Below are 27,218 nucleotides of genomic sequence, written 5' to 3'. Positions count from 1 at the left end.
GCTTATGTCAAAGGATTTAGCAGCACATCAGATTCCGAGTGATTCTAAGTTCCACTCAGGCTGTCAGTTCAACTACCATCGCTGAACTCTAACAAAAAATATTGTCTTAATAACTCAAGACTCATGAAATGGTATATTGAGAAAAGTATGTGTAGGTGATTATATATGAACCATTCTAAATTTGCTCCAGGCCACATAGTGAATCCTCTGATTAGCAACTGATGGGCCTATAAAGACCTCAGGTTCATTAGCAAACATGCTACACCATACAGTGCCTTAATTTAGGAATCAGAACAGAATTCAAGTTTTAGTTATTAGCCCTAGAAGTAGGCTTTATAAACTATTCCCTCATTATATCTACACTTTCATAAGATTGCTTTGAGGATAAAGTGAGATCACCGAAGCAAAAGAACTCTGGTAACCAGAGCACTCTGCAAATAGCGCTGCGGTGCTTACCAGGGTGTGACAGGCCCGTGGTGCATGACATGAGTCAAATGAGTTGAATCAGGCAGCATCTTCAGGGAAGGGAAGGTTCCTTGAAGTGATTATAATCCTCTTCTGAATCACATCAGTAGAAAACCCAATATCTGCCTGAAGCTGAATACATAACAATTCTCTAAAGATATGTGTCTCTAGGGTAGTAAGCTTGAGAAGGGAAGATTTGGGGGCCTAGGATTTTCTTATAAGAGTGAGTTTGAGCTATAGAATTTGGAGGACTAAAACAGGACAAGGTAAACAAGAGCCTACAGCAAGGACAGGGCAAAGGCTGCAACTGAAGCCAGCCAAGACACAGAGAACTAATCTCCCCAGAGTCACCGACTGGGCTCTCTGTTACCTCCTCCTCCAGGAAGACCACTGGCCCATGGTGCTGTTGACCTCCCTCAAATATTGGCATCTAAGAGGAGAAACCTAGGCCCACTGGTGCCTTTCAGACCATCTGAAGAAACAGGCCTTGTTTACTTGGTCTGTGCCTTACGAACTGGAAAATCCCCGGGGTGGCACAAAAAGATCAAGTTCCTAACACCTGCAGCAAAGTGTAACATGCATTTTAAACCAAAATTACCGTAACACGGGCCTGAAGTCTCTGAATACAAAGAAACATAAAAAAGGCCACCTATTAACCACCTATGGAAGTCCACAAAGAGCAATGTGGCAGAGTAGCTACCCAGCCCGGAGTCCGTATGACAACAGGCAATCAAGAAATGAAGCTCAAAACCACACGTGGCACTTGTTTTAATTTGTTTTTATTTGTTTTTTAGGCAGGAGCACAATGGGAAAGAAGGAAGATTTTATAGCTTCCTGACATATGAAATCAGGTGCAGGTTAGGAAATGTGATCCCAAGAAAAAGATTAAGAAAAAAAGGATGTTTAGATAGGAAAAACTCTATAGGCAATTTAGTAATGCTTAGGCAAAGGAATGGAGCTAACATTTAACTTCCAGTGAGTTCCCTGAATTACAGTCCAGACTGTGATAAAGAACCTTTTTGTTCTGAAATTGAAAAATATGCAAGGTGTCCTCATATTTACTGAGTGCTTAAAATATTCCAAGCACTGCTGAAATTGCCTTACGTGTATTGACTAATTTAGTCCTCATAGCAACTATATGAGGTAGTATTGTTGTTGCCATCTCTATGGATGGAGAGATCAAGGCTTAGACACAACTCACCTGCCCAAAGTTAAAAGCCAGCTGGGGTTGAAAGCTAGTCGAGTTGGCTTTAGACTGTACTGACTGCTACGCTGAACTTACTGCCTTAAGTACAAAAAAGACCCCGCACCCCCCAGTGGCCAAGAGAACTAAAAGAAACTAAGTCAAACTTGGACTAGAGGGTATAAATAAAGGCTGAACAAGAAAGACAGACAAGTGGCAAAAAGGGTCAAGTTAAAGAGGATCTGCTTCCAAGAGAGTAGTCGTGATTTCGTGCGTAGTCTGTGTTCTGTGATTTTACTCTACTGGACCCCGTGTGGGAGGGTGAAAGAGCATCAGGAGAAAGACCAGGAATTCCAAGGATATGATGTTACGAGGCATGACTCCCCCAAAGTTTCCTGAGTGGTGTCAGCAGTTAACCATGTGGTGGCAAAGTGACAGGGAGGCTTTTTATTAACACATATGGGTTGTCCAGGATGTCCACTGTGATCCCACAGCCTCTGAGTAAGTCCCAATCAAACCCAACTCTAGCGCTAGAGGGGACAGGCTAGAGGGTAATGATATCACTTTAGAAATCCTTAGTCATTTGCTCAGTTTTTGGAGTCAGGAAACTGCATGTTAAACCTAGTTTCAATTCTTACTCTGTGTTTACGGGCAAAATTGCTTAGTTTCGGTTTTCTCAACTAATCAATTATTAAAGGAAGATGGTATCTATCTCCCAGGACTGTGCAAGGATTAAATGCAATAAAATATGTAAAAAACATAGCACAGAGTAGCACATACAACACAACAAATGTTAGCTCCATCCCTTTGCTCAAGCATTACTACCAATACTAAAGACCTTAAACCTATAAAAAGAATATGATAGGAAAAAAACACAAAATTCTTACAAGTTATAGAGGTAATACAGAAATCTCTGAAAACACCTTGTAATATGTAAGTTCATCAGGTCACCTGTCTAAAACTGAGTGGTAGTAAAGTCAAGGTTCAATGTTCATACTCCTTCAATTTTGTTCTCACAAGGGATATTATTGTTATGTTGTAGAATCATCGTTTGTTCAAAAAAGAGCCCAATTATTAAATTGGTGTTACAAACAAGGACCAGAGGTCGCACCACTTAGGAGCAGAGCTAAGACGAGAACTCCTGCTACTTGAATACCAGACTCACTGAATAAAAATTCTCTCTTTCTCTCTTTGGAGAAAATAGCACCAGTATTTATGATGCAAACGTCCAAAAACTTGGCAAGGATAAAATGTTTCCACAAACTATATACACTATAAATACCACAAGGAGCTCAAAAGAATTTCAAAATGAAATTTTGAAAAGTTTGCTTCAAGTTTAATACCTTTTTTCCTTTTAAATAACAAGTTAGAATAAGCCTCTGATACCATATACACTCAAAAGGAGGAACAAACTTCAAAAATGACATATTTTTCTTTGACAAAAATCAGTAAATAAATTGGCAAGCTTGCCAAAGAATCATTTCGGTCTAACATTTTACTCAATAAATATTTTTAGATAATCTGTAAATAATATAAATACTTTTTTCAACATGGTAAGTGAAACCAGTTAGACACAATAGATTACACATTGCATGATTCCATTTATATGAAATTCTAGAACAGCAAAACTAATGATAGAAACCAAATCACTGTTTGCCCGGGGCCACAGATGGGAGGAGGGGATTGATTTCAAAGGGACACGTGAGAAGTTTTGGGAGTGGATGAAATGTTCTAAATCCTGATCATAATGGTAGACAGACAACTGTATACATGTTTTCAAAACTTGTTAAACTCTACACTGAAAATTGAAGAATTTCATTATGTGAAAATTATACCTCAATTTTTTTAAAGGTAATACATAATAAATTAACATGCCTTTCAAAGAATCATTTCAGTCAAAATATTTTATTTGGTAAACAAATATTTATTTGTAGAAAATCTATAAATATAAATACTTATTTTACAATCATAGCCAGGGTTTACTTTCTGACATTTTTATAAGAAATATCTTTTAATTTTCTTCTAGAAAAACAAGCAAAACTAAGAAGTGCTTGAAAAGTGACCACGAATGCAATTTAAGACCCTCCAAAAACGTTGCGTAAACTTAGTACCAATACTAATACAGTACTAATGCAGTACTTGGCAGGCCTCTGAATGCTTTTTCCAGAATGTAACAGTGCACCAGAGGGTGCAAATTTGGGTCGTATCTACAAGTAGATCTTGTAAGAGAGCAGCACAGAGGAAGTGGTACTGTGGTGAACTGGAGAGCACGTGGCTCCTCCCGCGAGAGCCACCACAACTAGGTCCTGCAGAATGAGGCCAGGAAAGAACACAGGCCTCAGTGGAGCCAGAGCTTCTGATGTTTAAAGAGAAGCAGCGAGAAGCAGAAATCTGGACTTTTATGTAAAATTTCCCAATTTTTTAGAATGATGGTTCAAATTTTTTTATACCACAATGTGGGCCAAACAAAACACATCCATAGGCAGGATTATGACCTCTGGTCCACAGTGTATGCTTTCTCAATAGCATAGTCTTGCCATCTTTCTGTTCAGCTCTTTATTTGTAGAGAGTCTAGAATAATGTAGAATATTGGTGCAACGAAAGTAAAATTCATCTCAAAATTACATGAAGGCTAGTCACTTCTGGTCACTTTACTGAAAAACCAACTCCTAATTACATCTCTGAGCATATTGGTTGGTAATAAAAGGAAAAATGAATAAGAATGAAGGAAGAAGGGGTGAGGAAACACTGAAAAAACCACTACTTGAATTAGGATAATACTAACGGCTTCCAGACTCCAGAGCAACAAAATAATCCATGTGCTGAAATTTGAGAACTTCATTGCCCCAACTAGTCCAACCTGGCTGTAAATTTCGAGCAAACAATTCCAAACATTCTCCATCTGGCTTGATGTAGTCTTTTAGAACCTCTGTCCAAAAAAGAGAAAAAACAACAAAAATTATTATTAAGAAAGGAATTAATTTTCTTTTAACAGTTAAGAGCAGAAAAGAAAGGATGTTTCATTTAAAAAAAAAGACAGCAAATTAATTTCAAGGATTTCATCACAAGCTTTAACATTTATCATTAGAAAGCCATTTGAAATAAGGCCCCTTGAGATTGGGAACAATACCATCAGAATTTTCAGTAGCCCTGATTTATTGGTTTTTGTTTGTAGATGAGAAATGAGGATTTTAACACCCACCTAGGTGACTTTTCAGTTTTCCAATATTGCTGACATATCTCCTGAGTACTAACTTAATTCATTTTTTAATAAATACAATCCATGCATGAAAAAGAACTCTAAAGAAATACAAAGACAACCCATTTAAACAACTAAGATAAAATATGTCTCTTTGCAACATACACTTTAGTAAAAGAGTAGTAATGTAGATAGAAATATTGAGAACAAATAACTAACAGATAACTACAGCCCTCTTAGTAGTTGGTAGTACTGAGATTTCTTCATGTTCAAATTATAGATCCTGGCTGGGCACGGTTGGCTCATGCTTGTAAACCTAGCACTTTGGGAGGCTGAGGCAGGAGGATTGCTTGAGGCCAGAAGTTCTAGACCAGCCTAGGCAACATAGCGAGACTCCTGTCCCTACAAAAAAAATTTTTAAATTAGCCAGGAGTGGTGGCACAGTCCTATAGTCCCAGCTATTGGGGAGGTTGAGGTGGGAAGATCTCTTGAACCCTGGAGTTGGAGGCTGTAATGAGCTATGATTGGGCCACTGCACTCCAGCCTGGGTGACAGAGCAAGACCCTGTCTCTTAAAAAAAAAAAGAAATTATAGATCCTTCTTTACCTAAAATTTCACCATTTTATTTCCATAGTTAAGTATTCCTTATATTCTTCAATATATTAATAACTATTGAAAATTATATTTGTTGAGGAAAGGTATCTCATATACATGTTGGCTAAACAGCTGTGATTTATACCTTTAAGAGAAAGAAGAGTACCATATACTTTTTTTCTTTAAAGCACATGCTCAGTTAGATGATAAATATTTAAATCAATTTAACCTTGATCATGTTAGCTTGCTGGTTAGCTATAGTAACCACATACATAAATAAGAATTGGATATGAAAATAATAATTCAAAGAAGAAAAGTCACTAGAAAAGGTAAAACATAGTTCATAATTGCTATGTGAGATTGAACTTGGAAGAAATGTATCAAATTCCCTTTAGGAATAATAAGGGTTCCTTAGGAATACTTGATATGGGTTAGGTTCAAAAGGCAACATATCAAACATTTTAGGTTTCATCATATTCTTCCATTGCTCTCATAGCAAAATACTGCGTTTGTCTGAAAGTACTGGTCCTGTTGAGCAAAAAATCAAAGAAGAATTCAAAGTTTTCATTGTCTATAATTCAACTGAACTCAAATGCAGGCTTTGACAGCTTCTAGCAGATGCTGGCATGATTTCTAGTCCTTTCATAAGTATATAAATTAAATACTACTAAACTTGAAAGAGAAAGATTTCCCCAGAGTCTTAGAGGACAATAACCCTATATCACTTTTCCATTTTCTCCCCATGAACTTAACCAGTCTCAATATAATACATTTTTGCATGGTTCTTTTTCTTTCTAGTTAAAAAAACTAGAAATTAAGTAATGTTTTTATGTTAACTATATTTGTTTTATTTCAAAATAAGGCAAAACAAATAAAGGCAAATTAATGGAGATGTAATAGTCTTATAAATTTTAAATATCAACTTAAAAATAAATGTATAAGTTTAAACATGAGTATGACATTCATATACTTAGACAATCACATAGCATCTGGAGCGAGTAAAACACACAGTACCAACGGAGAAGACGCAATCTATGCACAGCCAGCCATCCCCCTTTTGTTCTGGAAGCGTGGGGTGGGAGCAGGGGAAAACTGGCCCCCAAAATCAGTGCATGGAATCTTGTCAAATATATTTCATTCTTCAGATAGAAACTCTCAGTAGTAAAGCAGTAATAAGCAGTGGAAATTCCTCTAAAATATTAAAGCCAAAATCTTGATTCAAATAGTTTTATTTCATAATTTTCCTACCTTTGAACTTAATATACATTTATAACGTTAGGTTGTAAATCACAGCTATTAATGCCTTATCTTTCAATCTACATTAAAAAATTTTCAAACTTAAACAGAGTAAATGTATCATTTTTAAATGGAATGTGATCTCTTTTTTAACATTTTGCAGAAGAAATAACAAATTAAACCTTTAAAAGAAAAAATCTGGGTATTTCTAGATGCAAAAGGGAAAACATTTCATTTTATGGATTTCCATAAAACAGTTTAAGAACATTTAAATGTAAAAGTTCTATGCACTGTATATAGGATATTACACAAATCCCTAAAGCTATGACTTCAGAGTAAAATATACCATAGAAATCTGCTTTCTGATGGCTTTAATTTGCACTGCTTTATACCCAAAATATACATAGTAACATGAACTCAAAAATAAAGTATTACAAATATTTCCTATCTATCACTACTTAACCAAAACATAAGGATTATATAGAGTCATTCAGACTTTTCCCCCCAAATCTAACTTTTGTTTTCAAACATTCTCAATCCTAAAAATGTATCTGTGCTGCTCTCTACTGGGAATGTTGCAGAATTGCATGTCAAAGATACACACTGTAATACTTTACAGCAAGACTAATTTTTACTCACTATTTTAAACCCCTTCTCCTGAGACTAATCTTTAAATATAATTTTATTCTATTTAAAAGGAATTTACAAATAGTTAACTATCATTTGAGAATTAAAAGTTTAAGGTCTTAGCTTTTGGATTTTTTAAGTAAAATAAGGCCTGAGACAAACACTAAATCAAGCTTTGTTACTCACCAGATGATAAAGATAATTCAAATGAGAGGAAAACATACACAATCAGGTATAACTAGGGCCAAACATAATTTTTTTTCCTCAAACAACAGTGCAGTCTCACTTTTCATTTAAGTCATATATTGATACATTAAAGAGTTTATGTGAGTCCAAAGTGTAAAGGTTACAAAGTGTAGAGATTACTGACTGAGAATTCCTCTAAGTCAAAGAACAAATCATCAGGTATACACTTGAGAAATTGTACATTTCTCAAATGAAGTAATAATATAAAGACCCTTCTGCATAAGCTATTAAGATAACAGAAATCTTGAATGCTAAAAATATAAATTCTCTTGGGAATTTGTGTTCACTTTCCTACATATCTTAGCTCATGAACTATCTATCCCATATTCTGCAAAATAACATAAGCCTACAGTTTTCCTGAGTGACAGCTTAAAGGAGTTGTGGTGGGTTTTTTTTAAAGCAGGAATTACCAAATTAATAAAATATGTATTCCTAAAGAAATTCTTTGAAAAGTAAACTTTGAATATCAAATTCTCAAGCACTTACATTCCCATGTTTTTAAACTGTGATTTGAAAAATTTAGCATTTACTGAACTGCTACTACATGCTACAAAATTTTAAATATAACTAATTTTCACAACTCTCAAAGATTAAATATCATTATTCCTTTTTTAAATGAGGACTTTGAGGTAGAAAAAGATTCAAGTAACTTGGGATTCATACTCACGTTTTTTGTTTTTTTTTTGAGACAGAGTCTCACTCTGTTGCCCTGGCTAGAGTGAGTGCCGTGGCGTCAGCCTAGCTCACAGCAACCTCAAACTCCTGGGCTTAAGCGATACTACTGCCTCAGCCTCCCCAGTAGCTGGGACTACAGGCATGCGCGACGATGCCCGGCTAATTTTTTTTCTATATATATTTTTAGTTGGCCAGATAATTTCTTTCTATTTTTAATAGAGACGGGGTCTCGCTCTTGCTCAGGCTGGTCTTGAACTCCTGACCTCGAGCAATCCAACCGCCTCGGCCTCCCAGAGTGCTAGGATTACAGGCGTGAGCCACCGCGCCCGGCCCATACTCATGTTAATCAATTTCCAAAGCCAAATTCTCCACTATCCCTCGCTGCTTAGTTTCACTGAATGATAAATGTTATACTAAGGCATTAAGACTGGTGAGAACTGCAGGCTGCAGCAATTACCTTTCAATGTTTCAGAAAAACAATAGTACCCCTAAAAAAAACATAAGAATTCCCTTTACCTCTGCCAAGTATCAAGGGGATTCTAACCATTTCTGACTCCTGGTTTTAGAACAAGCAAGAGATTTACTGCCCTAGTAGCAAAATAAAGCCCCTCGCTGAACTACACCCTCAGATGTCCCAAAAGCATTCATCTGTCAAGGCCAGTGATGGGGAAGCAGCCGACAATAAGGGGAATCTGCAAAATGGTGTAACAAGAGAAGATGGGGTAAAGTAAAACTAACCATTCTCTATTTCATAAATTCTCTGTAAATTCTACTATAAAATTTTAGCATATGAATTAAAACAACACACATTTGATTTAATTTCCAAATCTGTAGACCATTCAAATACTAAATTCAATCCTTTTTCAATTTTGACAAAAGTGATAACAATTCTATTTTATAAAAACATACCAGCAAGCGGTGGCTTATGTGAGTGAAGAATACAGGGCACACTGACAACTAATTTGTGGTCTGGAATGGGGAGCACTTTTATATCTGCATTCCTAATTAAAACAGAACAAGAAGGTAAACCACATTTTAAAAAAACAATTTTTATATTAATATATATGGTAGAGTTGCATTGATTTTTTTTCTCCTTCAAATTGTAGCTGATTTTAAAGCAAATTTAAGAATAGAATCAATGAAGGAAATTAACAATTTAAGTATTGAGACATTTCCTGTCATTTCTTCTTTTACAGTAATGACAATTACATACTAGATAAAACAAAAGATAATATAAAATTTCATGTACCATACCATTCATTCTTTTCTGCTCTGGGCCATTTTCAGATTTTCAAAAATATAAAAATTAAGGGAAATCAATAATTATTACACTAATGATTTTTAAAAGCCTAAAATTAACATATTTATGTAATTTTGAAAAATCACCTTTCCTACCTTAATGGTAAAGCAGTTTTCTCTTGAACTCTGCCCAGTATAAGACCTTCATAAGGCTTTTTGTGTGGAGAATCTAATGGGAATACAAACTCTCCTGAATTGGTGATCTGATAGGAAGGAGCCAACGAAAAACGGTTATTTTTCCCCATCACTCTATAGTTTCCACACACACAAAAAAAGAAATTAAACCCCCAGGCTAGTGCTGTTCAATAAAAATATAATGTTAGCCATCCATGTAATTTTAAATTTTCTAGCAGAATCATTAAAAAAAAGGAAAAAGAATACAGTGAAATTAACTTTAATTACAAATTTAATTTAATCTAACATATCCAAAATACTATCATTTCAATATGTAATCAATTCAAAAAAGTTATTGAGACATGTTACATTCTTTTGTACTCTGTCTGAAGTCTAGTGTGTACTTGATACTTAACAGCACATCTCAATTTGGACTAGCCACATTTTAAGTGCTGAAGAGTCACATGTGGCTACCATATTGCACAATGTTTCTATAAGACATTAAAAAATACATTATGTAAATATTTCAAATATAACTATTTCATCTTGCACATAAACAATCTCTACTTTTCATTAAAATTTATTCCTGGCAACCATGTCAACAGTAATGCATTTATTAATTCATTCAAATAACATTTACTGATTACTGGCAACATGACTAAGTATTAATAGATCATAAAAATGCACTTTCCTTTCGTTATAGGAAATTGTATCATTAAATACCATCAAAGCTAAAATGAATAAGGAAAGAAGCTGGGTGGTTGGTAAGATAGACAATACCTGGTCCAGAGACTAGCATTTGGCATTATATTTAATAAATTCATAAATTCAATTTTATTATATCATTTCACCCTGAGATGTCCATACTCTCAAAGACTCATTTAAGCTAATCAAACCCAAAACATAATTTATAATATCACTTCATTATTTACCATGGGGATATTTATTTTCACTGTCAAAATATTCATATCTCGTATCTATGGAAACTTTACCCTATACCAATGCACCTAAACAATCAAATCAGTAATCAGAAAGTCCTTTTATCTCCTCTGGGGCCAATCAGACACAGCATCTCTTACACATACCGTTGTATAATTACCAGCAAATTCTTATTCTTTGCATAGCCTCTATATCCCATGCAGATTATTCCTCCTGTTATAACAATGTGTGTAATTACATAATAAATGCTTCATTTAATATATTATTGTTTTAAACTCTGTCTTATCAAACCCTCTCTCTTAGAACTGCTTGCTAACATGAATAGTCTTAGTTTTTATGTATAACATTTTACTGGGTTTGATTTCAGAAGTTAACCTCTTCCTGACTTTGGCCCCAGTCTCTGACCATAAAAGAACTACCATAATGGGCAAGATGGAATGTGTTGTTATGTTCCTGCCATGGCCCTATAACAAATCAACCAAAACTAAAAGCAAAGTATATCACGAAAACAAAGATGTATCTAAATATGTGTTTGTCAAGTCTCATAAAATAGGTACAAGTAAATGATATACAGTAGTTCCTCCCTTATCCACAGCTTTACTTTCTGCAGTGTCAATTACCCACGGTCGACCATGGTCTGAAAATTGGTGAGTACAGTATAGTAAGATATTTTGAGGAAGAGCGAGACTATATTAACATAACTTTTACTATAGTATATTTTTTATAATTGTTCTATTTTATTATTAATTATTGCTGTTAATCCCTTTCTGTGCCTAACTGATAAACTTTCTTATAGGTCTATATGTATAGGAAAAAACATAGTATATATAGGGTTTGGTACTTTGGTACTATCCTATAGTTATAGATGCATCTATATCCTATAGATGTAGTGCCAGGCATCCACAGGGGGTCTTGGAATATACTCCCCATGGATAAGGGGGGACTACTGTACACAGTTTTTAGAAAATATTCCAGTAGATTAAAAAGTATACACAAAGCCCATGAAAGTACAACTCTACTGTGTCTAAAATGAATATGCCAGCTATGTAAATATTAAGCACTGAAATGACAACCTGGTTTATCTTTCTAGAATTCAGGAGGGCTTTTGTAGAATTCATCTAAATAGTCAATGTATCTTTAAAAGGGAGCCCAATGAACTCAGAATGGATGCCTTATTTTTCTGTATTTTTAGGTATTCTTACAGCATACAGAAGTATTAAAGATCATTCAACCAACTCTAGAGTTGGAATCATTTCTTTCAAAACTAGGCCCAGTAGCACATAAGGCACTGAGGACGTAAGTTAAGATTTAGAACATAAAAAGTTCTTGGTTCTGGCATCTTCCCACCCCCTCTAAAATGGGTTACTTTGCTATTCTCTGCCCTTATCCCCAGCAAAATAACAAAAAAAGGAAAGAAGTCACAAAGAGTGACTGAAATTGTGGCATATACAGGGGGAAAAGACAAAGGGTAAGATTATTTCTATGTCTGGTAATGAATAGATTCCCAAAAGTTTTTGTTTATTGTTTTTTAAACAACAGACATCAAAGCTTTGTAAACTTTCATTCAGATATCTCCCTGACTTATTTCCCAAGGCCAGCAGTTTGGTACCCTACTACAAAAAGACACAAAAGAAACAAGTAAAAGCGTTAAGAATAAGAAGATAAAAGTGTTTAGCAGCAAAGCAAAAGTTTGAATTAGCTCATATTGAGGAGTAGAGCAGTGACATATTGAGCATTAAAAAGTAGATGCTACCTTTATGTGACTTATATGTCATGCTATATTAACAAATAAGTTAACTTCATTTCTTTTTTTTTTTTTAAATGAGCTAACTTCTGAACTTACTTTTACCCAGTGCCATTCGGCAACTATCTCCACAGACCAAGAAGGATAAAGGTCTTCCTTTACAAAACGTAGGTGCTTCTGTCTATTGGTCACCCAAGTAACAATAAGACAGTTTGGAGCAGCCAGTTTAGGAATAGGTATTTGCTTTATTTGCAGTGGTGATAAATAACTGTACCTAAAAATAAACAGAAAAAAATATGAGCAAAATTCACTGCAAAAAAGAAAAATAAGCAGGGAGAAGACCTGTATAACACTGACCACAAATACAAACCTGCTGTCATTTGTGTAGCTAAATATGAGGCCACAGTGACCCCCAGTGGACACATTATCACACACAAGTCGGAAATAATTTCATTTTTCTTTTCCTAGTATAAAATCGGCAGGCTGCATTTTTTTATCACTTCCAAATGCATTACATTTCAGGAATTTTACTATTTACAATATGTTTTTCTCCCATTCAAATCAAGCAAATATTGCTGAGGCAGGAGGATCACTAGAGCCCAGGAGTTTGAGGTTTCCATAACCTATGATGATACCACTGCACTCTAGTCCAGGCAACAGAGCTGGACCCTGTCTCGACTTTCAAAACACAATCCATATAATGTGAGTACCTCAATTATTCACCTAAACAAATAAAACTGCATTCATACCATTTCAACAATCTACTTCAATGCCATAACCTGTCTTTGTCATCACTCACATTTGCTCCCTCTCTGAAACCATAAACATCAATTTCTGGCTATAACCTACCATGCCTCACCTGGTTTTTGACCTTATCAAAGCCTCCAGAGCCCCATCCCTCCACCTTACTGAGTCTGTCAGTTTCTTCCTGACCACATTTATTCCTCTTCCCCGTAGACTACCAATCACTTCACTGTCTTCTCAAGAGCATCCCTCAACTCCCATCCCCCTTTACCCTTCAGCCTCACAGTTCTTGCAAACCTCCAATCTTAAATCAATATCACAATTTAATTCAATGTCTTCAAATGGGGAAATCAGATGGAGAAAATGCAGAACAAATGAACTGGGTCACTTAAAGTTTATTAAATCCATTCTCAGGCTTTCAAAACTACTCACCAATTATTTTACTTATCCTTGATCAAGTACTAGAAACCCTCACTACTTTTCAGTCCCTTGCCCAAAGTCACTCTTGGCAGATGAAGTTAACTCAACAGTAAAACTAAAGGTCACCAAGTTCCTTCAACTACCCGCCCCTCTCTCCCCTCCTTTATACACCTTTCCTTACCTATTTCCACACACTTCCTCTTAAAGGAAACGGCATGACTTCACCTATTAAAGCTCACCCCTCCAGTTGTATTCTCTCACTCCCATATACTAGTATCTTGTAATGCCAATTATTCCCCTCCTTCTGTATTTTCTTTACCATCAACCTATAAATATGCTTATACTATCCCATTTGAAAAGAAGAAATAAAAGAAAAGAGGGAAGGAGGGCGGGAGAAGAAGGAGGAAGAGAGGTAAGGGGAGAGAAGGGGGGGGAGGAAAAGAGAGAAGAGAAAAGAAGGGAGAAATTCCCTCAATCTGGTCTCCTTCCACCTACATCTAAGTTAGGAACTGGTATGCACTTAGTCTTTCTACTTTCTCTCCTTTTTTTTATCTTATTCCTCAGTTGACTCCAATGAGACTTCTACAACTATACCTGCTCTGAAAAAAGTAAATAGCCTCCCAGTGGCCAAATGCAACAAACACTGAAGTCTAGCTCTAACACATAACAACTGCTTGATGTCAGGAATAATAAACAAATATTTCTTAAACAAATAAATGAGTAAAGGAATTCAGATTTCAAGCACTCAAGTTTCCTGCCTCTGAACCAATGCTCTTCTAGTAGCCTAGCATTTCTCATAATGATTTTTTTTGCTACAAAGGACATTTCTGGGACAATTGGTGAAACCTAAATAAGAGCTAGGTAATAGTACTGTATCAATAAGAGTATTTTATCAGTGTTGATTACCTATTTTGATAATTACATTATGATTATGTGAGACAATATCTTTGTTTTTAGGAAATACACATTGAAATATTTAAGAGTAACTTACCCTTTCTCTTAATTAACTCATACTCAAGTAATTTAGTAAAAAATCATATATAGATATTTACACAGAAAGAGAGAAAGAACAAATACATCAATTCTTTGTATGATTCTTGCAACTTCAAAAGAAACAAATCCTATTGGCACAGCCCATAAACAAGAAGCACAAGGAAGCTGAGGATGACTGTGGAGAGGAAGAAATTTCATATGAAGTTTAAGTCAAGGAAATAGGAATTGTTCAGCCTAGAAAATTGAAGAGAGGAAATGTAACTGAGGATATTCATCAGAACTAGAAGGAAAAAAATTTTTTAAACTATTTAAAGGAAATATCATCTTAGTAACTAATTGAACCAATTACCCTAAGATTTTAGAATTTAATATCAAAGGTGGCAAAAGTATTGTTCTTTGATGTTACAGAAACAACTCTGAACTGATTCAGGCAATTAATAAATATATTACTCTTGACATTCTTATGCCTATATATAGTTCCAGTTCAAGAGAATTATCTAGTTAATGCAATTAAAATTTAAAAACTATTTAAAGCATTTTAGTAGTTTCAGCTAACCTGTATCACAAAGTAATGCCAATAGTACATTAAACTACAATGCACAAAGGACTACAGTTTTTAGAAAGCACCTCTAATAGATAATTCATTTCTACTCACCTGTTACTTCTTTTAACTGATTTGTTCTGCCATGGTGGATCTATCACAATTACATCAAATGTTTTCCTACCTAAAAACAAAGACACAATTTCAGAAAATACCATCTGTTTGTAATCACTGTAAAAACTAAACATGTCCTTCAAAACTGAAGTGTTTTCACTACAGACACAAATATAACTGAATGGGACAAAAGGATTTGTAGCATTTATTCAAATAGAATAATATAGCTAAAAAAAAAATTAGAGATTTCCCTTATAATTTAGGGATTTATGGAATTTTAACATAATTTCACCTGTTACAATTTTTGCAGAGACTACCTGCAGATGACTATAGCTCACTGGGCTGGACATATGATTTATAAATTCCATGTCGGTCTTGGCAGCCATATTAATATGATCCTATCAAACCTTGGTCATTTTTTTTAAACTTTTTATTTTTAAAGAATTTCAGTCTTATAACTGACATATTGACCATAAATAAAACTTCCCCAATTATCTATGAATGTCCTTCTTTCTGATCCAGGATCACACATTGCATTTAGGTGCAATCTCTCCTAAATCTCCTCCAATCTGGGTAAGTTCTTCAGTCTTTCTTTGTCTTTTATGATTTTGACACTTTTAAAAGCTATTAGCCCATTATTTTATAGAATGTCCCTCAATTTGGGTTTAGTATTTCCTCGTGATTTAAATTTAGGTTATTTTTGGCAAGAGCATCATCAATGCATTGTCTGCCATGTCCTATCAAAGGAACACATCAGGAGGTACAGGGTGTCTAAAAGTCCCATTACTAGTTAGAGACTGACATCATTTGGTTAAAAAGTTGTCTTCCAAGTTTCTCCAGTTTTTCCCTTGTAATTAACATGTATCTCATGGGGAGATACTCTAAGACCATGAAAATATCCTATGTTTTACTTTTTCATCCACTATTTTGACATCCAATTATTACTATGGTGTTCATCAAATGGAAATTTTTTAGTTCCAACATTCCATTCACCTTTATTAACTAGAATTTTACTATAAAGAAGAGCTGTCCCTTCTCCCCCTTTTATAAACATAGATATATTTTTATAAATGTACAATCCCATAAGTAATCAAAAGAATACAAATTAAAATAAGGCGGTGACACTTTTTAAACTGTTAGAGTAACAAAGATCAAAAAGAATAGAACAAAATGTTCATGCATAGCATGGTTTTCTCATTAATTTGTTATCCTGTCATTTAGTCTAAAGAATTTATGAGACTGCAACATGGATAATCACTCATGTGTAAGATGGCTTGATAGCAATTAAAAGAAGCTTTCAGCCGGGCGAGGTAGCTCACGCCTGTACTCCTAGTCCTCTGGGAGGCCGAGGTGGGTGGATAGCTCGAGGTCAGGAGTTCAAGACCAGCCTGAGCGAGACCCCGTCTCTACTAAAAATAGAAAGAAATTATCTGGACAACTAAAAAATATACAGAAAAAACAAAATTAGCCGGGCATGTGGCGCATGCCTGTAGTCCCAGCTACTTGGGAGGCTGAGGCAGTAGGATCGCTTAAGCCCAGGAGTTTGAGGTTGCTGTGAGCTAGGCTGACGCCACGGCACTCACTCTAGCCCGGGCAACAAAGTGAGACTCTGTCTCAAAAAAAAAAAAAAAAAAAAAAAAAGAAGCTTTCATTGGTCAGCTATGTAGGAGTTGCTCAGTAACTTAAAATTTTGCTATAAAATGTCCAAATAACAATAAATAGCAGATTATATTCAATTTGGTCAATATACCTCTTACCTACCACATCCCTTAGAATATAATAGTTATAATTTATGAAAAATTTGTAAATCACTGAGCTAAGAACCTGATAGAGATTATATCATTTAATCCTCAAAATAACCCTCAGAAGTATTAATAGATATTATCATTTTATAGATTAGGAAAAGTAAATATTTATCCATTTTATAGATTAGGAAACTGAGGCTCAGTTTTATAATGTGAATAGCCCAAAAACTCACAGTTAAATAAGCTTCAGAATCTAAATTCAAATACGTTTGAATCTAAATTCAAATGTGATTATAGATTTCAGTATCTAAATTTTTTAGCTTTATACAGAAAAATCTTTTAAGAAATTTTAGACAATGAACTCTTGGAACATTACCTTAAAACATAACCTAAAAGGCTAAGAAATGATTTGGGAATTGATATTCATAACTGAAGTGTTTCTATTATACTTGGCCATGAAAAGTTAAAGTCCTTTGGTTAAATACAACTGTATACTGAATTCCTAAGTATAGAGAAGTAACTGTATTTGCTCTCTTAGGAACTAGTTTGTGACCCTTTAGTCATAATAAGAATTCAATTTTTTTAAAAAAAAGCAAAAGTCAGCATTTTAAAATTGAACTTAATGGAAAAATAACACTGGGAAAAGTGTCTACCCCATCCTCATAAATGTTGACCATTATTCAAAATTCAGACTAGCGCCCTAACTTTTGAGGATGTAGAAAAGTTATATTTTTCTAATAATAAACACAATAATTACTTACAGTTCAGAAGTGGTTGCATACAAGAAATGTCAGACAAAAGAAAACTGCTTTTTGGTGGCAGCAGGTATTTCTGTCCCATTAAAGTAATTGTTTTTGTAAAACTAGAGTTATTTTCAACAACCCGTGAAAATAAATCCTGCTCTGTAACAGATGTATCATCTTCCATCAATTGTAAGGTCTGAAGTTCCATTTCATTCTCAGAAGGCAAGTGCTTTGCCATTTCACATAATTCTGACAAATTGCAAGTATCAAGTGGTAAAGTAACAGGCTTACTACATTTGTCCTGTTTTTCAGAAAGTGGATAAAGAAAACCACTTTTGAGACCTTCGTGGATTAATTGTAAAGATCCATCCAAAATCAGCTTTCTGATCTGTAAGAGAATTTTTTTAAAGTACATTAAAACAACACTGACATTAAAACAATTTTCTAAATAATAAAATTTATACTATGCTTTGAATACTTGAATTTATAGGTTGAAATCAACATTCTTGATGCTTACAGTAAAATAATTTGTACTACAATGAATGGATAAGAATGTGCAAGTAAGGCCAGGCACGGTGGCTCACACCTGTAATCCTAGACTTCTGGGAGGCCAAGGTAGGTGGATCGCTCAAGGTCAGGAGTTTGAGACCAGCCTGAGCAAGAGCGAGACCCTGTCTCTACTAAAAATAGAAAGAAATTATCTGGCCAACTAAAATATATATAGAAAAAATTAGCCGGGCATGGTGGCCCATGCTTGTAGTCCCAACTACTTGGGAGGCTGAGGCAGTAGGATTGCTTAAGCCCAGGAGTTTGAGGTTGCTGTGAGCTAGGCTGACGCCACGGCACTCACTCTAGCCAGGGCAACAAAGCGACACTCTGTCTCAAAAAAAAAAAAAAAAGAATGTGCAAGTATACCTTAGAACTGCTGTTTCCTAATTGTTGAATGAAACAAACCTCACAAATTCACTGACAATTAAATAACCATTGAAAGTCATATACTGTACTTAGGGAAAAAAAAAACAAGTAACCAGATAATATATATAGGAAAATATATCCTAAAACAATTTATAAGATGAATTTGATAATCTGAATGTCTCTAAAAGAAAATGAAATTTCTAATCTATTAAGAGAATAAGTTTAAATCACAACATTTAATCTTAGATTTTTCTATGATCCCAATTTTAAAATGAATATACCTTTTATTTTATATAATATAGCTTGAATTATAAAAAAGAAAAAAGTAACTGTAAAATTAACATGTAAACAAAGTTTTACAAAATTATAACTATAATAATAAAAGCCATGTTCCACTCAGATTAATCCTTTCAACTGAAATTATATAAAATATACTAAATATGTTTTTTTAAAAAGACTTTCAGACTTTAGATGTCATGCAGTAAAAAAAACAGCGGTCCCTAAATAGGAGAAACAAAGGATTATTCCAGCTTACTGCCTTGAGAAAGTTCCCAGGCAGCAGCATAGGGAAGGAGACACATGCAGAGTCCAGCAGTCTCTATGAGTTAAGGGGAGGGACCTGGGGGCCTGGAAAGGCTAAGGCAGCTAGAGTTTGCAGGGCACCAAGAGCTCTTGAGAACTGCAGAGGGTCCACTCAAGTCTCCGGCTGAGTAGTGATCAGTACATGCATATGATGAAACTACCAAGGTCAAGGAAAGAACCAGATGAAATGACCAGAGGAAATAACACCCAGGGCTCACACCAGTCAAAATGGAAAACCTCATCATTCACAGGGCATCAGGTAGACCACTCAGAAGGGTATTGGCTTAGTAGTGGAGAAAATAAAATAGCCCTAGACCAAAGTCTGCTCTAGTCCTAAGCTTACAGATACACTCTGCCCAGATGCCCCAACGTATAACACTTTACCACATTTGCTTTATCCTTCTCCCTGTGGTGTGTTTCTCTCAATCTGATAGGTCAAAACTTTCCTGAGAATGCAAATCCTAAAGGATGGTAATAGCCAAACTGAGGAATAAACAATAACATTCCATAAAACTTTTCTGATATAATTTTGATCTTATGTAAGTTACTTGATTAAGCTGAATTAGTGTATCTAAGCTTCGTTTTGTAGAAGTTTGTGAGTCAGGCACTTGTTAATTCACATTGTCTATTAATGAACACCATTCCAAATTTGGATGTTCACCTTATTGTACTGACTTTAATAATTTCAATCTTGCTCTTTCCTTCCTTGGTTTCCTATAAGTCTTGCTTCCTGCTATTCTGTAAAACTGATATTCTGGTTCTGGTCCCTGCACAATTACCAAAATTATTTCTCTTAATGCAAGAAGGCTGCAAGGTACATTTTCTTTTAAAGTCACACATTTGAAATACAATATTATAGGGAAAAGAATCAATATTTGTGGATTACAAATAATTATGCCATATTACTAAACTGAGTTAGGCTTCTAATCTAATCCCTTATATTCTTGTTGAATTACCAAAAAGGAGCTGCTCTCCATTTGCAGTTTTCATTATTGCAGTATGAGTTTCCACAAAATATGCACTGATTACTTGCTGTTGTAACTTTGTAAAACCTTGAGAACAGATTGACCTCTGTTGTCCCCTGGGAGCTAACAACTAAGGTTTATCCATTTAATTGTTTCTAAAAACACTGTATCTATAAGGATTTATTTCAAGCAACTCTGTATCAGATGGACTTTTTTTTTTTAAATAAAGATGCCAATATCTCTTGCTTTTGTGTCTCTTACAGTGAGGCACACTGACTTCTTGTTTGTTTTTAGATTGTTTGACATATAATTTACAAAGTGTACAAATCATAAGCATATGACTCAAGGACTACTGTGTGTGTATATCCATGTAACCACTACTTGTGTCAAGATATAGAACTTTTCCCTCTCATGTTGTAATGATTCGGATCTTTTTTTTCTTTTAATAAGAAAAATATTAAAGGATTACTGTAATTATAAATGGAAAAAAAAAGTCTCAAAAGGATCAACCAGTTTTGAAGGAACTTTTTCTGAGAACAGAGCTCAAGAATATTTAAAGGTGTGTGAAAATATCCAGTACTCAAAAAGTTAAAATTGAAATAACTTACAAAAAATTTAACAGTACCAGGAATGTAAAGAACCAGAAAAACAGAATACATTATAAAAGGAAAAATCACGCAATAGAAAAACACAGTAATGACACAGATGATACTACTAGTAGAAAAGTTTACGTAGGTTTACTTGCAGCCCATTGAAAAATATTAGAGAAAAAAGTAGACAAGGATATTAAGGCACTCATTATACCATATTCATATGTTCAAAAACATAAAGAAAAAATGAATATGTTAAGAAGAGACATGAAGCTATTTAAAAAAGAACAACTCAAGCTTCTAGAGAAGAATACTATAATGCATGAGGAACATTTTTCCCAATAGCCAAAAGGTAAAAACAACCCTACTGCCCATAAACAAATGGATAAACACAATGTAGTATTTACATACAATGTTATATTTTTCAGTCCTAAAAAGGAAGAAAATTCTGATATATGCTACAATATGGATGAACCTTGAAGACAGTATGCTAAGTAAAATAAGCCAGACACAAAAGGACAAATATCATATGATTTCTCTTATATGAGGTACCTAGAATAGGCAAATTCATAGACAGAAGGTAGAATAGTGGTTACAAGGGGGTAGAAAAAGGGGGAATGGAGAGTTAGTGTTTAATGGGTAGAGTTTCAGTTTGGGATGATGAAAAAGTTCAAGAGATAGACAGTGGTGATGATGGTACAACATTGTGAAGCACTTAATGCCAGAACTGTATACCTAAAAATGGTTAAAATGGAAAATTTTATGTTAGGTATATTCTACCACAATAAAAAAAGAAAGAAAGAAAGGAATCCGGTGTCCTACCATCAGAATAATTCAATGTGTCCAAAACTAAAATTATCATCCCTCCTAAGCCAAATTCCAAACCCAAATTTCCTGTTTCAATCAAAGGTACTCCATAGAGTCAAGCTTAAAATACTTGTGTACCCTCTGTTTCCTGTCATTTCTTTAACCCTTAGATCTCATTTATCTCTAAGTTCTATAAATATATCCTTCACATTACTCATGCTTTCTTCTGCCATTATCTTAATATATTATTTTACCTATGGACAATAGGCTTTTATAATTTCTAAAACATCTAAACTTAACCAGTATAAGTTTACTTATGTTAAATATTTCATCTACTAGTAGTATAAATTGTTTCAGCAAAAACTGATTTAAACTGTTCGTTACTATAAAAGAATCACTATTAAATTCTAACCCTAACCAAAATGATTGCTTGATTTTGAAGAACATCTTTATTTATACTGTCTATTTATTTTCTATTTACCATGTCACATTAATCTTCCAATGTGATCAATGATTTTACACCTACCTTTGTATGGTATTCCATAGCATCCAATTCACCTTGATTGAAAACAACACATCTTTTACGCTTCTAAAGGGTAAATAAATTACAGGGGAAAAGTTATGTTGCCATCACAATATTCATATTTTGAAATATATTACTTTTTTAAATCACATTATCCATATTATATATCTCAGTATTTAAGAGGTAATAATTGTATATTGAGGTCCAAATCGAAGCATAGGGTATGGACTAAGGAGACAAGCATTCCCAAGGTAAAAAAAAAAAAAAAAAAAAAATGGGTGATGAAAGTTCATCTCAGCTTTACCTGCTATTAATAAGAACTAGTTCTACATGATAAAGCATAGCACCAGCACCCACGGAATGTGATACTGCATGAATAGTCACCAGTGTCATCTATCAGTTCATATGTATGCTACAATTATTCTCAACTTCACTGCTGAGGAAAGGAAGGATCCATGTGCTGTCATCAAAAGAAATTCCAATGTACTTTTAAAGCTCTTTATGATTAATCTGAGCGTTAGGTACAAATCTGATATATTAACAGTTCTATATAAAACAACTCCCTAGAAAAGAACATGTAAGACTGTGCAATATAGAGCAAGGACTTTGTACTTTTTATTCCTGAAACCCCAGTGCTTACACAGTGTCAAAGTCCTAGCAGGCTAACAATAAATATTTGTTGGCTGAATAAATAAATGTACTTAAGATTAAGCTAATTGTATAATTTGCTTTAGCATATCAGAAACAAGGTAATTTTTGTCATGGTAACATTTATTACATATGTTCACTTACATTTTTCCATATTAAAATAAGAAATTTACCTAAGAGACTAAACGTTAAAATTAATGGCCATATTCTGTAAACTGCAAAGTTCCTTTAAAAACACTTATTTGTCTGAATTACTTATGATGTATTACCTATATACTATTTTACTGAGCTATCAGACAACACTGTATATTTTCTTTACAGTGCCTGCCACATAGCAGATAACCAATAAATATTTGTTGAAAGGGAAAAAATATATGTACAAGAAAAAAAATCACAAGAATATTAAAAGTTCTACTTTGGGTATCTATAACAATGTAATAAATTATCTTTATTACTTTCCTTATTCTAATTCTCAACATGCTTTGTTATTTAATCTTTCTCCTCAACTCAGTTATAAGATCTGCAAGGGCAAAGACTATAATTATCTTGTTTCATCACTCTATGTACAATAGCACATAGAAAGAGCTAAACATTGGTTGCGTAATGAACATTAATCCTATCACTAACAAAGAAAATGCTGATATAATCTATCTGAAGTGTACTTTGTATAATCAACTCTAATATCCTGAAAGATACAAAAAGTATCAAAGCATAATTAATTTGATCCTGTATGGCATTCTCAAAACTTTACTAAAAGATTGCACCAGTCTGTATGTACAAGTATACATACTTTATAAACATATACACGTTGTACAGTAGCTATTTTTCTCATTAGAAACTTTTCAAAAAAATCACCATCTTCCAAGCTTTTATTATGTGAGCTATCTCCAAGGGTTAGCTCTCTAAAAATCTCCAAAAAAAAACATTTATTGCTTAGAAATTTTACAGAGAAACTTTTTTTTCAGCAAAAATAGGTGTAAATTTAATTACTACAAATGCCTAAGCCAAAAAGGTGTTTTTGCTATATGGACTTATTTTCTTTGTTTAATTTATAGTACATTCACTTCAGGGCCAACTTTGCTTATTTTTGGAATACTATGCAATTTGGTATTCTGAAAATGGTAGAATATTAGGAAAAAGGTAAAAGTTATTCTGTATATGCTAAAGCCTTCTTATGTTTTATTGATTCTTCTTTATACCTAATAAATCACAAGACAGTTGAGATATTAAAATGATAAATCTCATTTATGTTTTCTATAGAAAAATAAATATTTCTTAAAACTTTCTACCTTCCCAATAATAGAAGCGGAGATTTCTTTTTTAACACCATTCATTAGATCTTCCTTTTCATTACTCTGCTGGCATTCTCTGTTAACAGCTGGAGTTATATGAGGTTTGGTGACATCAAACAGCTCAGGTCGAAAAACATATTTTTGCGTAAATGTTTCATAATTTTCTCTGTCATTGTTCTTTGGCTTAGTGGTAAAGTCAGAAGAAACAAATGTAGCACAGGCTCCAAAAGAGGATACAGAATCCACTTGAAGAGAATCAGAGTGGACAGAAGAAGTGGGCTCATTTTTACTGCAACAAGGCTCATCATGCTGGTGAAATTGATAGTTTATCTTGTTAATAAAAGAAAGATGATCCAGTAACCACCCAGGTGACAACTGTTGTACCACAGACATTCTTTTGCTTTAAAAAAGTCTCTGGGAATTAGGGACTAGAAGTAAAACCCAACTTTCCAGATCAGATTCTCAAATGTCCTGAATTTTAATAAAAATATACTACTTCATACACACAGATAAATCTGATGTGCAAATATATAAACCTCACATGTACACTGAAGAGAATTTAACACACATATGTTAATATATATAAAAGTTCTAAGAAAAATTACAACATTTTAATATAAACTCCTTTTAATTTCAGAGTTGATCATTCAAATTTTTAGCCAACTTGGCCAAAAGGGGTTAAAACCTGATCTGATTTCTGGAATCCCAATTTGATCCTCCTGTTTTCCTAGGCTCTTGACAACACCTTGCTTTGGTCCTAGGATGTAGCCACTAAGTCCACATTCTCCAAGTCAGGAAGTCAATGAATCCTTAAAAGCTGAAAGTGTCCTGTCAAAGCAAAGAATATTAAATTACCTATGAGAATTCAACCTTTTTAATGAGATAAACCTAACTAGAAAGGGTCACAGAATTTCGGATGGAGTTGTTATCAGGTCACTGCTTGTTTTTTCAAATTTTCTGTAGTAAGTCAGCCCATTCTCCAGTATCATTGTGGTACTTAATCACTACTACCAATGAAGGAATAGGGTAAAAAGAAAAGATTGGTCTAGTCAAAGCAAACGCAACTTTTTTTCCCCTTTTTGAGCAGTGACAGGCTCCTGCTCTGTCACCCAGGCTGGAGTGCAATGGCACAATCATAGTTGAATGCAGCCTCAAACTCCTGGACTCAAGTGATCCTTCTGCCTCAGCCTCTCAAATAGCTGAGACTATAGGCATGGGCCACCACACCTGGCCAAACACAATTTTAACAGCACATCAGAATCATTAAACTCTAGCTAAACTGCAAGGTTACAGGTCCAGATCTGTCATTGATGCTGAGCAGTACTCCTCAGATATCTAGGTTTTTCAGAACTTTTGTTTTCAAAAGATGGTTTACAGTTCTGGATATTACTTTCTAAATCTAGTGTAGTGGAGAACTTATGAGAGGACAGAATAAGAAATAAATGAGTGCTTAATAGCACAATTAACAATAAGGGCATTTAGCCGGGCGTGGTGGCTCACGCCTGTAATCCTAGCCCTCTGGGAGGCTGAGGCGGGTGGATCGCTTGAGCTCAGGAGTTCAAGACCAGCCTGAGCGAGACTCCGTCTCTACTAAAAATAGAAAGAAATTATCTGGCCAACTAAAAATATATATAGAAAAAATTAGCCAGGCATGGTGGCGCATGCCTGTAGTCCCAGCTACTCGGAAGGCTGAGGCAGTAGGATCCCTTAAGCCCAGGAGTTTGAGGTTGCTGTGAGCTAGGCTGACGCCACGGCACTCACTCTAGCTTGGGCAACAGAGTGAGACTCTGTCTCAAAAAAAAAAAAAAACAATAAGGGCATTTAGATTCAAATTTCCAACTCCATGTGTGACATTGTGAGATACACACACACACATTTTGGCTTTCATCTACAGTTCCTGGCTCACAGCTCCCATAACCCTCCTCCAGGGTGAGAAGAGGGGCTGAAAGTTGAGTTGACCAATGGCCAATGATTTAATCAATCATACCTATACAATGATGCTGTGATAACTGACACTATCTCAAGGTAGACAGTGTCAGAATTAAATTAGAGACACCTAGCTGGTGTCCACTGCTTCAGAATCCAGAGAAGTGCTTGACTGCTTGTTGAGCAAGAGAAATTCCTCGTATACTTCTCGGTGACCAGAGGTCACAGAAGTCTTCTGTGTTGATTGCTGGTATGAAAGTAAAGGGAAATAGTTTGTTCTTTCTACAGATTATGTATTAGCAATATAACCATGGGCACGTTGTTTGATCTCAGTGAGCTTCAAAGTTATTTTTTATGAAATCTCTCAGAGGGCAGTTTAGGTAATTAAATGAGATGATTCACATCAAGTGTGGAGCACAGTGCCTGACGCAAAGCCAATTGCTGGAGTAAATGCTAATTGCTGCTATTGGTGAAGGTGATCCAGGGTGAACCTTGGTCCCCCACCCATCCCTGCCCCTTCATAGTTACCAACTGAGGTGAGAAGGCTCTGCAATGGCTAGTGAGAGCTAGAAACTTAGACGGGGAAACTGAAACTCAGAGAAAAAAGGCGACTTGCCCAAAAATTACAACCCTAGTTAATGGCACAATTGCTACAAGACCCAAGTATCCAGACTTTCTGAAGCTCTGAGCTCCTCTCCCGCCCCCACTCTCTCAGGTATTGGGCAGTGCCTGTCTCTGGGTTCAAACTCAGAGAAGCGGGGAAATCCTATTTTAGCAATCTACAGCGCTTAGTGCACCCCTCCTGATTCTCTGCTTCACATTCATGCCCTGGCGACCCCCAACCACTCGGATTCTTCCTTGCTTCTCGCAGGCAGCCACCACTAGAGGACGGTGGGACCCTGCAAGCAGTCAAATCCGGAGCCCGAATTCTGGCGGCAGCCGCGCCAGCGCGATCCTTGGACCCCACTGCACCCACACTCGGCGACCACTACCTCCTACCTCACTGCTTCCCTTGTCAGAAAAGTGCACGCCGCCTTCCTAGATTCTCGTCATGAAAACAGCACCCATCTAAACAGCGGTCACGAAAGACGGCCCTTTCATAGGGAAAAAAAAAAATCTCCTTCTCTAAGAGTCAACGGGCGCCGCCATGTTGCTGTACGGAAAAACATCTCCAGAGCGACTTGGAACGCTAGGGCGGCCTTGGATCTTCAGGGCTGACTTTAGGAGTGCCACCGGATTCGCCAGGGGTTGGGTACCCTGTCCCAGAGATGTCGGTACGCGTCGCCAAGCAGCCGGGCGCCAACAGCACGCGCAGTTCCGGTGACGCAGCGGTCGCACGAGAGTTGCGC

General features: G+C 35.3%; 1 protein-coding gene across 3 annotated transcripts; it reads right to left on the bottom strand.

The window, feature by feature from the left end:
• Positions 1-3,557: 3,557 nt before the first annotated feature.
• On the bottom strand, positions 3,558-27,181 carry METTL4 (methyltransferase 4, N6-adenosine). 3 transcript variants are annotated; one of them, XM_045527644.1, is made up of 10 exons: positions 26,869-27,181; positions 25,931-26,116; positions 23,941-24,771; positions 22,007-22,069; positions 17,640-18,009; positions 15,134-15,203; positions 12,421-12,595; positions 9,621-9,727; positions 9,135-9,226; positions 3,558-4,577 (listed from the first exon to the last, which is right to left on the bottom strand). In XM_045527644.1, exons 3-10 carry the CDS (start codon positions 24,334-24,336, stop codon positions 4,429-4,431), a joined length of 1,422 nt encoding a protein of 473 aa, XP_045383600.1. In that variant the 5' UTR covers positions 24,337-24,771; positions 25,931-26,116; positions 26,869-27,181; the 3' UTR covers positions 3,558-4,428. The 3 variants fall into 3 exon arrangements, with proteins under 3 accessions (XP_045383600.1, XP_045383601.1, XP_045383602.1); XM_045527645.1 differs by lacking the exon at positions 25,931-26,116; XM_045527646.1 differs by lacking the exons at positions 25,931-26,116; positions 26,869-27,181 and having other exon boundaries at positions 23,941-24,773.
• Positions 27,182-27,218: the final 37 nt, after the last annotated feature.

The sequence above is a fragment of the Lemur catta genome, chromosome 16, assembly GCF_020740605.2.
Source record: "Lemur catta isolate mLemCat1 chromosome 16, mLemCat1.pri, whole genome shotgun sequence".
NCBI classification, from domain to species: domain Eukaryota; kingdom Metazoa; phylum Chordata; class Mammalia; order Primates; family Lemuridae; genus Lemur; species Lemur catta.
This window is presented reverse-complemented; position numbering and strand designations above follow the sequence as displayed.